This window comes from Littorina saxatilis, linkage group LG1, assembly GCF_037325665.1.
Source record: "Littorina saxatilis isolate snail1 linkage group LG1, US_GU_Lsax_2.0, whole genome shotgun sequence".
Taxonomy (NCBI): Eukaryota; Metazoa; Mollusca; class Gastropoda; order Littorinimorpha; family Littorinidae; genus Littorina; species Littorina saxatilis.
The window spans coordinates 3,560,372-3,576,076 of NC_090245.1; the positions used below are offsets into that span (position 1 = coordinate 3,560,372).

The following is a 15,705-nucleotide window of genomic DNA, read 5'->3' on the forward strand; positions in this document are numbered from 1 at the left end:
TTGTGAAGGACTGACTATGGTGGAAGCATACAGCATACAGCTACCAACTGTGCGTGAGTGCTTCTGACACTGACTTATTTGTCAGCATAGAATAACTAAGTGTGAGATAGTGGTTCTGACACTTACCTATTTGTCAGCATAGAATAACTAAATGTGAGTTAGTGAGTAACTAAATGTGAGTGGTTCTGATGCTGCTGTGTGTGTGCAGGACTCTGAGAGTATGGCAGCAGCCAACAGCAGCCAGCAGCCTCGCTCCCACACCTTCCCCACCCAAAGCAGCGCACCCACCACCCACACAGCCGCCCCCAGTTCTCCGGCGGCAAGCAGCTCCGGGCCAGCCAGCACGGGACGTATCATCCGGGGCCGCGACCACCAAAAGACATTTCACTCTGTGTCAGCCAAGAGTCCGGCCAGGTCCCGGGACCCTAGTACCTCCAGCGTGGGTTCCAACCGATCGTACAGCTACAACGGCAACCACGCTTCCTCCCGCCCAGCTTCCAGTTTCTCCGCTGCATCCAACGCTAGCTACCCCCATCAAAGTGTGCACCCTTTCAACACGGCCCAGGCCGAGCACTACGGGGCGGCTCGGGAGGTTCGACATTCCAGCTCCTACAGTGGTGGTGGTGGGGGAGGGGGCGTTGTGGGGAACGGGGCCGGCCCCCACCCCCACCACCCCAAGCCTTTCCACCCCCACCACCCCCAGACAGGGCGCTCAGGGTCTAAAGTGTTTCGTGCCACGGGGAAGAAGAAGAGGAACAATAGCAATCAGAGTCATAACAGTGGGGGCAGCAACGCAGGGCATAACAGTGGGGGCAGCAACGCAGGGCATAACACGGTCAACGGTGCTAGTAACGGTCCGCACAACCCCGCCCACAATCACCGTAGAGACACCTCACAGAATAGCAACGTCAACAGGTGATGACGGTCACCAGGGCTGGGCCCTCGTCTTGCATCGTTATCGTCGTCTTCATCATCGCCATTTTGTGTTTTGTATCGCCGTGTGTTTTGCTACACGGCTGCCTGCACAGCATGTAATTGTGTGTGAGGAAGAGAAAAATGAAGGCAATTCTACGGAGGGAAGCAGACTGCTAATACAGAGACAGGACTGGTTGACGTGTGTGTACTATAGGCCATGCATCCGACACCACTCTGCTCCTCTCGTCTATCCTCTTCATGCACTCCGGTCAACTTTTATCATCACTGGACTGCTGGTGTTCATTTTGTCTTATGCACTCTTTTTCCTTCTTTCTTTCTTTTCTTAATGCTTTTAAATTTGTTTGGTGGTGTCACAAACCTTGTGATAACACTGGCTTGATCAAGTTGTTTGGTGGTGTCACAAACCTTGTGATAACACTGGCTTGATCAAGTTGTTTGGTGGTGTCACAAACCTTGTGATAACACTGGCTTGATCAAGTTATTGGGTTTCACTCTCATGACTATTTTTGATCTTTCTGTGCTTTTCTCATACGTTGCTGATTTACTTTCTTTTAAATGTGTTTTTAAATTGTGAAACTTTTCAAACTAAGAAGAGAAAATGTTCACGGTTGGCATTCATCCAAAGTGTACCCAAAGTGTTTACAGAGAAAATCATATGAAGCGGCTAATGAAGAAGAAGCTTGCAATCACTATTTCCTGTGTCTCGTTTTACTTGCTCCAGTTTTCTCCCTTCTTGTTGTAAATTGTGTAAAAAGAGTGAAATCTACAGCAATCTGTGCACGCCAGTACTTACACTGTTTTTGGAACGCTATGAGGAGAAAGGAAGGTGCATTGTGTAAGATATTTCAGCCGTAGCAAAAAAAACAGAAAAAATCTCATGGCCACAAGAAAGTTGTCATTACCCCAGTGGTTGATTGTGATACTGAGTTTACCATGTTTCATGAGTCTATTCATACTGTACATATATTCGCACCATGGTGCGACTTTATCAATTGTTTTTATCAATGCATTTCCTGCTTCAAAAAGAAATATTTGCTTTAACTGGGGGCAGTAGGAAGGGGTGGAGTGGGGTTGTATGAGAAGCAATAGACAGTGGTTACACTTTTTACTATTAAGCTTTATTGCCCGCTACACAAATGCGAAATTTGTATATTAACGTTAGATAATCAAAACGATGGGTATGTGCAACACAAGTGAGACTTCATCATGAGCCGTAAATTGTGTTCATTTTGCTTCTGTAGGTATAAACTAAGGAAAAGTAGCTTGAATCACTCATGTGGAAAAAGCAAGGCAAACTTGAACAGTGCATGATACCAAAATCATAACATTTTGTTTGCAAGAAAGAAAACAATTATAAAAGGTTAACTAGCTGAACATGTTTATAATACAAAATGTTTTATTGTGTGTACAAAATGATTGGCCTGGAGAAAAAAATTGTCATGCGTTTCATTTATGCAATGATTGGCCTGAAAAAAATTACTCAATAATCTTTTCTATTTGTGAATTATTTTGCAAAACATTGGAACAAAACACAAAAAAAGATTTGGCTGTTAGTGCCCCTTTCTTCTGAGACAGGATAACGGAGAAACATTTTGTCAGTACAGAGATGATCATTCCTTGTTGTATATATATATATGTAGGTATTATACGTGTGTATTAAATGATATGCATAGAGGGAAGGAATGAAAAATATGAAAAGAATGTAAAAACTTAAATTCATTAAAAACAAAAATGTTTGAAAGAATTGAAAATTATTCTTTTCATTTAAAGATTACAAAAAATTCCTAAAGTAGTTCTGTTATGAGGCGCACTGAATGAAATCCCAAACCAAATGAAACCACACAAAAATCAAAATAACGGTAAGATGATGTGAGACAAAAAATAAAAATTTTAATGTGGATTTTGTGGATGGTGTACATGTTTTAATGACATTTCCCCTCAGAACTTGACTGTGGGAAATTGGAGAAAATAGGGGATGGATTATGTGAAGCATAAAAAACCCTAAGGCATGTTTTGTAGCAGGAAGGAGCGGATATGTACATAATGATCTTCGTGTGTTACCTGTGTCATTGATGATTTGTTGATGAGACAGAAGGGGCAGACCCAGGGGTTGGCTTCCTGTAATGGTGGCTTCCTGTAATGGTGGCAATTTTAGAGAATGTGGGCACAAGTGATGCAGCTTTTTGAGCGAGTGTCAAAGATAGGCATGTTCTGCTCGTTATTCAGTCAACATGTCTCAAGGCAATGATTTTAAACTGCTTGCTTCATACTGGAACGTGTCATGTGTACTAGTGCTGTCAGGTTCAAATCTGTTGTGGGAGGAGTCGGGTGTTGATCTGACCACTGGCTGTGGTGCTGTTCATCTTTACTTTCTGTCTTTTTCTTGGTCGCATTATGCCACAGTTAGGATTTGTCCTGGCTAACATTTGGCCTCCACCAATTTGATAAAAAAAATTTTTTTTAAATCCTGTAATATATCTTCACATCAAAGTTGACTTTACACCTGAAGGACTTATGTAGTCGGACTGTTTTGAACCCAGAGAAAATGATTCTTGCTATGGAAGGGAGACAATCTAGTTGGGGGCAGAGTTATCCTGTAACGTCCAACCCAGGGCCAGTCATTGGTGCGTGTGCAGGCACAAGAACACATTGATCTCATTCTCATGATTCAGAAAGACGGACACAATGTAAATAACGACGGTATAACTAACGAATTGTTGCTTTGTGCGTGTCATCAGTATTTGTGCGGTGCGAGTGTTGGGAGTGGAAGCCACGGAGGCATTGTTGGGGTAGTGGGCCAGCAGCTGTGTTCTGTCAGTTACAGTTCAGCGGGCTTTTTTTTCTGACCTTCATTTCTCCAAAATGGAAAAGGCCACATTTCAATGGTATCGCGTTAATTCAAGAACCGGGGAATTACTAGTCGGAGTACAACATTGTCCTAAGTAGTAATCAGGAGTTCCTTAGGGTAAATGATAGGCCCTTGGATCTGCTGGCTGATGATTATTTGTTGTTCAAATATGTACGTGTACTTGGCTGTGGGAGCTAGCTTTAAAAATGGTGTGGAATCATAAATGTTTATCTAAACAACGAAGTGACTGTGGTAAGATGAAAAAAGTTAAAAAACAAAGGAATACTGTACTCACCGATACAAGAACGAGAAAAGACGGTACGAATTTTCGCTTATGGAAGCTTCATCAGGAAAAACATAAATGTTTATGACAAAGCAAGAATAGTAGGAAATAATTAAAACTGAGATGAAGGGTGTTCTGCTTGGGATTGGATGTGCATAAATGTGACCCAGTTTCACGAAACCAGGGATAACCGCTATTTTTGGCAAATTGAGCTATTAGCATATCCATATTCTTCACATCATTCCTTTTAAATTGATATCAGTTTTATACTTGTAGCTTCAAAACTTACTCAGATATGGGGTTTCAAAGTACAGAACGGTCCCGGCGGCCATTTTGAGAAAAGAGCCTTCAAAGGAGAAGCACAATCAAATACAATATCAATTTAGATTTACCAAGCACAATGTTATTTTGCATATAACCCCTTAACTACCGAAAGGAAAACGAAAGTGAAACTAGAGTTATACCCCAGAGTGGCCGCCCTTGCCGTATGGCGCTAGTAGCGCTTGGCGCCAAAACCAGCGTCATCCGGTCACGCGGGCGCCATCTTCACTTCACCCTTTTTCGCTGACGTGTCAACATCGTTGGATACTATTCATCTGCGTTTTCTGGATCTATTACCGTTTGGATATAATTTGTTTGTGAACTTGGTGATCTTCTTCAATGGAATGAAAAAAAGAAGAGAAGATCATTTTAATGAAAATTTACAGGAACACAGTAAAGTAACTTCTTTTTAGTTTCCAATCATCATTTTTATCAAATCTAGCTAAAATTTATATTTTAGGGGGTAAAAAGTGGTAACGTTGAAAGAAAAATTGTCAAAAGTAAGGGCCTTGGTGTTGTTCTTCCTTCCCCCTGACTGATAAAAAAAATTACTGACGCATGAAACGTTTTAACTGCAAGAATTAAAATAAAAAACAACAAACACAACACAATGACGCGAGAGAATGTTTACCTCGATCCATCTCGGCGATCGAAAGATGTATTGCCTTAATCTCCTCCGGTGTAAACTTAACGACGCAGCACCCCCCCCCTCTCGTGTCGCCTTCCATTGCTGCCATCGGCCTTCATCTTGCAGTTGCACAGCCAATCTCTCGCCTCCTGGATCGCCAGGTCAAGCTGGCCGTTGCAAACGCCGTCAGTAGGGGTAGAATCTTCGACAATCCGAACAACAGGTTCGTCTATCTCCTCGTTTTCTTCGTCCGAAACAGACATGGGTTCAGCCGGTTGGGAAGTTGAACGGCTTTCCTCGCTGTCATCTTCGTCCCAATCACTCTCCTCCTCCTCTGCATTCGTAGTTTCCGAAGCGAAGTAGTCCTCCATTACTTCACGCAGACAATCATTCTCGAAAATATCGCCATTCTCATTCAAAAGCTTTGCAATCGTAGCAGAAATGTCGATCGTTTGCTGATTTGATTGCAAGTGAAAGCGTGGGGTAAACTCAGAAATCGTTACGGTTGTGTCCCTTGATGGGAAGCGGGCCAATCAGAACCGTCGGAACACTGAGGTTGCTATGCAATTACTGATAGGAGCACACTGGTTGGTCAGTTGCTCGCTGTCTTTGTTTGTTTGTTTACAGGCCAAAATCGCTTTACAATTCTTTTCATTGGTCGAATTCAAAGTTTGCACACACTTGAGGTCAAAGTTGAGGCGATAACCTTTCCATTCATATGCGATACAGTGAGGCTCTGCAAGGGATACTTTCAGTAATCCGATGCCGAAAATGGGTCGATTACCCCTCATTGTTGAAAGTTTAAGTCAACAAAAATATAAGATAGGGCAATAAAACATCGTTTTAAAGACATTTATAGTTCGAATCTGGTTTAATAAAGTATACCATTCGAAAGAGGAGAAAGTCAGCTTTCAGAATCAACAAAAATCCCAAATTAACCCAGGCTCGGTTTTTCAGCTGTAGCTGCGAAAGGAGGGCCAGCGGTTATCCCTGGTTTCGTGAAACTGGGTCACAAATTAGCTGATCAGTTAATGACTAAAAACGGTGGCAAACTCATACCACACTAAGAAAAATGGTGACTTGAACAACTGGAGAAGTAAGGTTAGAAGGAGAATAATCTGATCTCAATAGGCAAGCCAGGAAATAACTGGAGCAAAATCAAAATTCACGGCAGTATAGGGAGTTTTAGGCCATGAGGGATAACTAACAGGCTTGGGTTAGGGGTCTGTTGAATATGCAAAGGACAGGGGTCGGCCAAGTCTAGGGTCAGGTGTTAATACAATGGAAAAAATTAAAATTGGGAATGATGTCAGCGCAGAAATGTTCTCAAAATTGACTGTGTCTTTTTCATGAGTTATGTGTCTTTTTCATGAGTTTCAGCGTTGCGACTTTTGACTTGAGTACTTTTGTGCCTGATCAAAACTAAAATGACCTTGACCTCAAAACGGAAGAGGGTTTACATTTAGATTGGCATTGCTGTTTGAACTTGACTTTAGAAGTTTGACATAGAACTTAATATAGGCTTTGGGCATTAATGGTGAATAAATTACAGCAGCTTAGTAGGCAATAGATATAGTACAGACATTTACTTATAAAACTTGACTCTAGTGGGTATTAGTATTACCGACTATTCAGATGGCTAGATGTGATATTCAGAGTATGTGTATACTGATTCAGTTTGAGTGCTGTCAGTATTGGTTTGGGGGGCGGGGGGGGGGGGGGGGGGGGGGGGGCAATTGATTTTTATAACTGCTGAGTGATGAAATACAGAGATTGCTAGGAAAAATCTTAGGCTGAAAAGTAAAAGTTCTGTGTTAGTTTTTGTGATGCACACGCCTGGCAGTTTGCATAACCCGTCCTTAATTTTATAAAGGGTATATATGTCCATATACACATGTATACTATATACATATGATTATACATTTCCGTTGCTTTTACTTTATGACTATGTACATGTATATACCTGGACATTTACATGCAAGAGTGTTCAGACATCTTTGTAATGGCATGCACACCTGTGTTTGCGAGTGTGTGTGTAGGTTCAGAATGTGAGTGGTTTTGCAATCTCATGTGTGAATGACTGTTGATGCTGGCAGGATAACGATGTATATATTTATTGTTCGTTCTGGAATACGTGTCCCTTTTCATGGCACAAGCGATATTCCCATCTTGAAGAATCTGTGTTCAGAGTGCTTGGTTTTAGAGAATGGTTCCCACGGTTCATACACCTTCGCTTCATGTACGCGTATAGTCCAAAGTTGAGAGTTGAGTGGTGAACACGTCCGCTTTGCAAGGTTTTGTGTCAGGCTGTATAGTGAGTGTGCGTGGGTGGGGGACTCGTTTAGGTTTTTAATCAGAAGTGTAGTAGAATTCTTCTTTTTTTTTTTTATTAATCTTTTTATCTTGCGGGTCAGAAGCACTTTGAAACAAAGCAAAACGGAAAATTGACAAAATCTTCCTGACAGTGACTTTTCTAGAGACTTTAATACTCCTTTCATTTTGTAAAAGTAACACTTTGTTTTTTTTAGACAGGGACACATTTGCTGTGTCCATCGGTGTGGGACAGACTATCATAAGTGTACTTTTTAAACAATCATTTTAGCATTTCCGAGTGACTACCACAGGGAGTCTACAGGAATAAGTCAAGTAAGTCAAGTCAAGTGTGACTGATTAACAGCCCAGACTAAAAAGAGGGAAAGGGTCTGCAAGGAATCGAATTAGTCCCCCCCACTCCCATTTGAATTAGTCCCCCCCACTCCCATTTGAATTAGTCCCCCCCACTCCCATTTGAATTAGTCCCCCCCACTCCCATTTGAATTAGTCCCCCCCACTCCCATTTGAATTAGTCCCCCCCACTCCCATTTGAATTAGTCCCCCCCACTCCCATTTGAATTAGTCCCCCCCACTCCCATTTGAATTAGTCCCCCCCACTCCCATTTGAATTAGTCCCCCCCACTCCCATTTGAATTAGTCCCCCCCACTCCCATTTGAATTAGTCCCCCCCCCCCCCACTCCCATTTGAATTAGTCCCCCCCACTCCCATTTGAATTAGTCCCCCCCCACTCCCATTTGAATTAGTCCCCCCCCCCACTCCCATTTGAATTAGTCCCCCCCCCCCCACTCCCATTTGAATTAGTCCCCCCCACTCCCATTTGAATTAGTCCCCCCCCACTCCCATTTGAATTAGTCCCCCCCACTCCCATTTGAATTAGTCCCCCCCCCCCACTCCCATTTGAATTAGTCCCCCCCCGCCACTCCCATTTGAATTAGTCCCCCCCCACTCCCATTTGAAACCCAGCAAGAAAGCAAAAGATATGTCTTTGTTTCTTTACATACCATTTTAGAAGAATGTTTTTAAAATGAGTACACATCTCGCTTTTTAAAATGAGCCAGATGTAGACGAAGTTAACAACATTTCACACAGCAGCATGAAGAATTCTCAGTGACAAGGAAACTGAGGTAAATATGTTTCATAACTCGGAATTCCTTGCATGTGTTTGGTGCATTGTACATAATTCATAACACTCAGAGTGTGAGAGTGTGGAAGGAACGTGTACATACAACGTAGCGTAGACACTGAGTGACATGCTGACAGACTGTTTCAACTACCTAAATTATCATGTGTGGTGTATTTCTGCTCCTACAAATCGATGACTTTTTGCTGAAACCGGACACCTTTACGTGAACTGTTTTGAGTGTTTGACTGAGCGGTGTTTTGAGAAAGACTGCTTTAGTGGTGTAAATCTCCCACCTCCAAGTGCAGTTTGCCTTTGTGTACAAGTCAAGGATGGTTTGTGTAGATCTCTTTGAGTGCTGTGTTGCTGAGTGTCAGTTTTCATGCGGAGACTGTTAACGCTGGTATAGTGCAGCGTGTGGACGGTGACTGACGCGTCCCATGACTATTCATTGTTCCGCGACACAGGTGTGCTATGTGAAAGAGTAGTTTGCTGATTGGATTTGTGAATTTGATTTCTTCTAAAGTGGCAGGTGTGGTTTTTTTCTCCAGTTGTGAGGCGAATGGAATGATAGTTGATGACAGAATTCTATATTTCAATTTAAAAAGGGACAACAGAAGTGTACATAACTTCTTTTTGCCATGCCTCAAATGCTCAGTGCAATAAGACATTTGCGACTTGATTTACTTGAATTATGCCAATGACTAATAAGACAAAAAGAGAAAAACAGAAAATGACAAGATATGTAAGAAATGAACAAAAAAAGAAGAAAAATTACAAACTAACAAAAAAATCGAAAAATAACAAAAATTGTAACATAAAAACGTTGAAGATAAAAATAAACTTAAAAAAAGAACTTGTGGTGTTATTGTTCTTTCTCTCCATCACTCTTTTGCTGTTTATGTGTGTGCGCACGGCTGCAAACCTTCATGTGTGTGTGAGTGTGTGTATTGCTTCTGTGCGTGTGTGATGGTTCAGTTTGTTTTTGAATGGTTACATTGTAGCTTGCTGAGTGAAAATTTACAAATTGTAGGCTGTGATACATATGATACGAGCACCCCACACCACAGATCGGTCCAGGCTTTGTTACATATGATATGAGCATCCAACACCACAGTTCGGTCCAGGCTTTGTTACATATGATACGAGCATCCAACACCACAGTTCGGTCCAGGCTTTGTTACATATGATACGAGCATCGAACACCACATATCAGTGCAGGTTTTGTTACATATGATACGAGCATCCAACAGAACAGTTCGGTCCAGGATTTGTTACATATGATACGAGCATCCAACACCACAGATCGGTCAAGGCTGTGTTACATATGATATGAGCATCCAACACCACAGTTCGGTCCAGGCTTTGTTACATGTGAGATACGAGCATCCAACACCACAGTTCGGTCCAGGTTTTGTTACATGTGAGATACGAGCATCCAACACCACAGTTCGGTCCAGGCTTTGTTACATATGAGATACGAGCATCCAACAGAACAGATCGGTGCAGGCTGTGTTACATATGATACGAGCATCCAACACCACAGATCGGTCAAGGCTTTGTTACATATGAGATACGAGCATCCAACACCACAGACCGGTCCAGGCTTTGTTACATATGAGATACGAGCATCCAACACCACAGATCGGGGCAGGCTTTGTTACATATGATACGAGCATCCAACACCACAGTTCGGTCCAGGCTTTGTTACATATGATACGAGCATCCAACACCACAGATCGGTCAAGGCTTTGTTACATATGACACGAGCATCCAACACCACAGTTCGGTCCAGGCTTTGTTACATATGATACGAGCATCCAACACCACAGTTCGGTCCAGGCTTTGTTACATATGATACGAGCATCCAACAGAACAGATCGGTGCAGGCTGTGTTACATATGATACGAGCATCCAACACCACAGATCGGTCCAGGCTTTGTTACATATGATACGAGCATCCAACACCACAGATCGGGGCAGGCTTTGTTACATATGAGATACGAGCATCCAACACCACAGATCGGTGCAGCCTTTGTTACATATGATACGAGCATCCAACACCACAGACCGGTCCAGGCTTTATTACATATGAGATACGAGCATCCAACACCACAGATCGGTACAGGCTTTGTTACATATGATACGAGCATCCAACACCACAGACCGGTCCAGGCTTTGTTACATATGATACGAGCATCCAACACCACAGATCGGTGCAGGCTTTGTTACATATGAGATACGAGCATCCAACACCACAGATCGGTGCAGGTTTTGTTACATATGAGATACGAGCATCCAACAGAACAGATCGGTGCAGGCTTTGTTACATATGAGATACGAGCATCCAACAGAACAGATCGGTGCAGGCTTTGTTACATATGAGATACGAGCATCCAACACCACAGTTCGGTCCAGGCTTTGTTACATATGATACGAGCATCCAACCGAACAGATCGGTCCAGGTTTTGTTACATATGATATGAGCATCCAACCGAACAGTTCGGTCCAGGATTTGTTACATCTTTCTTTATTTGGTGTTTAACGTCGTTTTCAACCACGAAGGTTATATTGCCACTTGTTAATTGTTTCTTGTTCATAAAAGCACTAATCAAAAATTTGCTCCAGGGGCTTGCAACATGATATATTACCCTACTGGGAGAATGCAAGTTTCCAGTACAAAGGACTTAACATTTCTTACATACTGCTTGACTAAAATCTTTACAAACATTGACTATATTCTATACAAGAAACACTTAACAAGGGTAAAAGGAGAAACAGAATCCGCTAGTCGCCGCTTACGAGATGCTGGGGAGCATCGGGTAAATTCTTCCCCCTAACCCGCGGGGGGTGATTTGTTACATATGAGATACGATCATCCAACACCACAGTTCGGTCCAGGCTTTGTTACATATGATACGAACATCCAACAGAACAGACCGGTCCAGGCTTTGTTACATATGATACGAACATCCAACAGAACAGACCGGTCCAGGCTTTGTTACATATGATACGAACATCCAACAGAACAGACCGGTCCAGGCTTTGTTACATATGATACGAACATCCAACAGAACAGACCGGTCCAGGGTTTGTTACATGTGAGATACGAGCATCCAACACCACAGTTCGGTCCAGGCTTTGTTACATATGATACGAGCATCCAACAGAACAGATCGGTGCAGGCTGTGTTAAATGTGAGATACGAGCATCCAACACCACAGTTCGGTCCAGGTTTTGTCACATGTGAGATACGAGCATCCAACAGAACAGATCGGTCCAGGTTTTGTTACATGTGAGATACGAGCATCCAACACCACAGTTCGGTCCAGGTTTTGTTACATGTGAGATACGAGCATCCAACAGAACAGATCGGTCCAGGTTTTGTTACATATGAGATACGAGCATCCAACAGAACAGATCGGTCCAGGTTTTGTTACATGTGAGATACGAGCATCCAACACCACAGTTCGGTCCAGGTTTTGTTACACATGAGATACGAGCATCCAACAGAACAGATCGGCGCAGGCTTTGTTACATATGATATGAGATACGAGCATCCACAAATCAACAGACTTGGTTGTTCTGTTAGGCCAAAAAAAAAATAGGTCTGTTTACGGTAACCCGACCGACCCTAGTTTTTTCGCGCGACCCTAGACTTTTTTTTGGCATTTGGGGGAAAAAAAAAAAAAAAATTCTTGTTTTTTTGGCAAAATAACGTAAAAATATGGTTTTTGGGGGAAAAAAAAAAAGAAAAAAAAAAAACAATCCCGACCTACCGACCCTATTTTTTTGGCCTATGTTACCGTAAACAGACCTATTTTTTTTTTTTGGCCTTAATAGTTTCAGATATAACCTGCACATAGAGGTCAATTATGCCAAATTGAGCCCAGTGTGATTACACAGAGAGCACCTGGCTGTTGATTTAGACATCCAGATTGCAAAACCATGGAACAAGAATCACAGTCACTCACTAACACCCCAAACTTCGCCATTGACTTAAGGATATATACCCAAAGTTGGGAAATATTGAGACAATTTCGCTTCTATACATCCTAAGTTTACTGCCATTGCCTATTTGTAGATAAGCAGCTCAGTCGATGATCGATTATTAGAACTCCACGAGACTTTTTAATCAGGTGATGTGCTTCTTTAGTTATTTCTGGATGCCTCCATTCATAAATATTTTCTGCATTTGTCTGAGAATATTGCATTCGTTTGGTTAAACTTCACAAAGACACGCACACGTACAGATGCACGCACGCACGCGCGTGGTCGCGGACACACACACACACACACACACACACACACACACACACACACACACACACACTCACTCTTCCCTACACCCTCTCTAAAACAGTTTTAAACGTGTTAAACACAAGGACACACAATGTGGCTTAACTGGCGATGCGCACACCTCCCCGGCGTCACGAAACAGCCAAAGTCGGCCCCTGTGACGTATTCCCCACGACCTACACCAAGTGGCGCATCCAGATCCAGATACCCTCTAGACAATACCAAGACGTCGTAACCCTTGAAACTGGACACAATGTTACCCATGGAAGGACGGAGGGGCTGCACGGATGGACGGAGGGGCTGCACGGATGGACGGAGGGGCTGCACGGATGGACGGACAGTTGACCGCTGGACAGAAAGTGTTAAGTGGAATCCCGATACACGATAGCACAGAGGGTGAGGGAAAGAGCTCGTTGAATAGACAATGTTCGCGAATAACTCTGTCGGGTCTATGGGTTGTTAAAGAGCGAATACTCTTGGTTTCAGTGAGTCAAACTTTCCCCACGTGACATAAAAGGCCAGTCACTAGCAAGGGCGGATCTAGCGGGGGGGGGGGGGGGGGGGTTACACGGGTTACGTAACCCACCCCCACCCCCCCAAAAAAAGGTAATTTATTGGCTCAGGATGCACCAGATAGCTCTATTTTGCTTCTTTGGATAAAAAAAATGTCCGGGGGAGCATGCCCCCGGACCCCCTTAGAGGCTTAGGCGCCTTCGGCGCCGTCAACTTGTATCTTCGCAGTCATTTTGTAACCCCCCCCCCCCCCTCCAAAGTGAATTGATCCGCCCTTGACTAGCGAGGGGTGTTTCAAAAACTGTTGGACAGGGAGCACAATACAGAAAGCTTGCCTGACTCAGGGACCTATCTATATGTCTGTGTGTGTGTGTGTGTGTGTGTGTGTTTGTGTGTGTGTGTGTGTGTGTCCGCGATGCACGCCCAAGGTTATCGATGGATCTGTTTCACATTTGGTGGGCATATTCAGGTAGACCCCGGACACAACCTGCTCGATGAGATATTTTAACACGTGCTCTCAGCGCGCAGCGCTGAACCGATTTTGGTTTTTCTCTGGATCCATTCCCAGTAACTCGTCCTTATCTTCTCCAGTGTTTTCAGCGTTTATCTCCCGTCCTTCGTGTGGCGTCAATCCATATTCCCGATACTACTTTACTATTTTTAGAATGTCACTGCACTGTCCAGAACGCTTTCATTGCACCCGTAAGTTGTCCTTACTGTAAAAGTGAAAAGGTCGAATCAATTTATAGCCACGCGAAAAATACACTGTCATCTATCTCTATATATTTATAGATATAGATATACATATATATATACCCCCCGCGGGTTAGGGGGAGTCCCATATTGGTTGGGACGAGAAAGAATTTACCCGATGCTACCCAGCATGTCGTAAGAGGCGACTAACGGTTCTGTTTCTCCTTTTACCCTTGTTAAGTGTTTCTTGTATAGACTGAATATAGTCAATGTTTGTAAAGATTTTAGTCAAGCAGTATGTAAGAAATGTTAAGTCCTTTGTACTGGAAACTTGCATTCTCCCAGTAAGGTCGTATATTGTACTACGTTGCAAGCCCCTGGAGCAATTTTTTGATTAGTGCTTTTGTGAACAAGAAACAATTAACAAGTGGCTCTATCCCATCTCCCCCTTTCCCTTATCCCATTTCCCCCCTTCCCCCGTCGCGATATAACCTTGAATGGTTGAAAACGACGAACACCAAATAAAGAAAGAAAGAAAGAACATATATATATATATATACGGCTTCTCTGTGTTTGTGTGTGTTTGTGTGTGTGTGTGGGCAACACCTGTGGATTGTAGAGTTCTGTTTGTGATGTGGTCTGGTGGCTTTGGTGTGTCTGTATGTTCAGGCCTTCCTTCGAGAAGCCATAACAGTTATTCTCAATCCCGTTTGAGTGGACTTCGCCTTCAAAGGTGATTGTGGTGTTTCAGCACTCGGTTACATTTGGCATCGTCGACAGCGATGGGACTCGACATGAAATGTTCAGGCCACTGAATCATTTTCGTGCTGTTCCCATTCCACCTGGGAGGGACCTAAGCTTGGCGGGTCCATGGTTCGGAACTTTGGGGACAAAGTTCATTCAAAGGGGGTCGAGTGTGACAGGGAGACTACCGTCGCCCTTCACAGCAGACTCTGCAGAGTTGTTCGCCTTAGAAGTTGTGGGCTTTCCTTGCATGTACCCGTAAGTTGTCCTCACTGTAAAAGTGCAAAGGTCGAATCTATTTATCGAAAAATCCACTGTCATCTATCTCTATATATTTATATATATATATATAGATAGATATATACGGCTTCTCTGTGTGTGTGTGTGTGTGTGTGTGTGTGTGTGTGTGTGTGTGTGTGTGTGTGTGTGTGTGTGTGTGTGTGTGTGTGTGTGTCTGTGTGTGTGTCTGTGTGTGTGGAGGCAACACCTGTGGATTGTAGAGTTCTGTTTGTGATGGGGTCTGGCGACTTTTGTCTGTCTGTATGTTTTGGCATTTGAGAAGCCATAACAGATAATATAGGGCTTAGAAATAAGCTCTACAATTCTCAATCCCGTTTGACAGGACTTCGCCTTCAAAGGTGATTGTGGTGAACCGCCACGCTGTCTGTCTCTGTCTCGCGATTCACCCCGGCGAAGCCGGGTATTCCTCTAGCATCTAGTATAGGTCTATGCCTGACTAAAGAGTATTCCTCTAGCATCTAGTATAGGTCTATGCCTGACTAAAGAGTATTCCTCTAGCATCTAGTATAGGTCTATGCCTGACTAAAGAGTATTCCTCTAGCATCTAGTATAGGTCTATGCCTGACTAAAGAGTATTCCTCTAGCATCTAGTATAGGTCTATGCCTGACTAAAGAGTATTCCTCTAGCATCTAGTATAGGTCTATGCCTGACTAAAGAGTATTCCTCTAGCATCTAATATAGGTC

At 43.2% G+C, this 15,705-nt stretch overlaps 1 protein-coding gene across 2 annotated transcripts in view; it reads left to right on the forward strand.

Annotated features, from left to right (window-relative positions):
• LOC138959506 (terminal nucleotidyltransferase 4B-like) overlaps positions 1 to 3,394 on the forward strand; it is a 29,292-nt gene extending 25,898 nt beyond the window's left edge. For both annotated transcript variants that reach the window (XM_070331030.1, XM_070331038.1), the window contains exon 11: positions 209 to 3,394. In XM_070331030.1, the coding sequence (XP_070187131.1) occupies positions 209 to 919 (711 nt within the window). In that variant the 3' untranslated portion in view covers positions 920 to 3,394. The remainder of the gene's footprint in view (positions 1 to 208) is intronic.
• Positions 3,395 to 15,705: the final 12,311 nt, after the last annotated feature.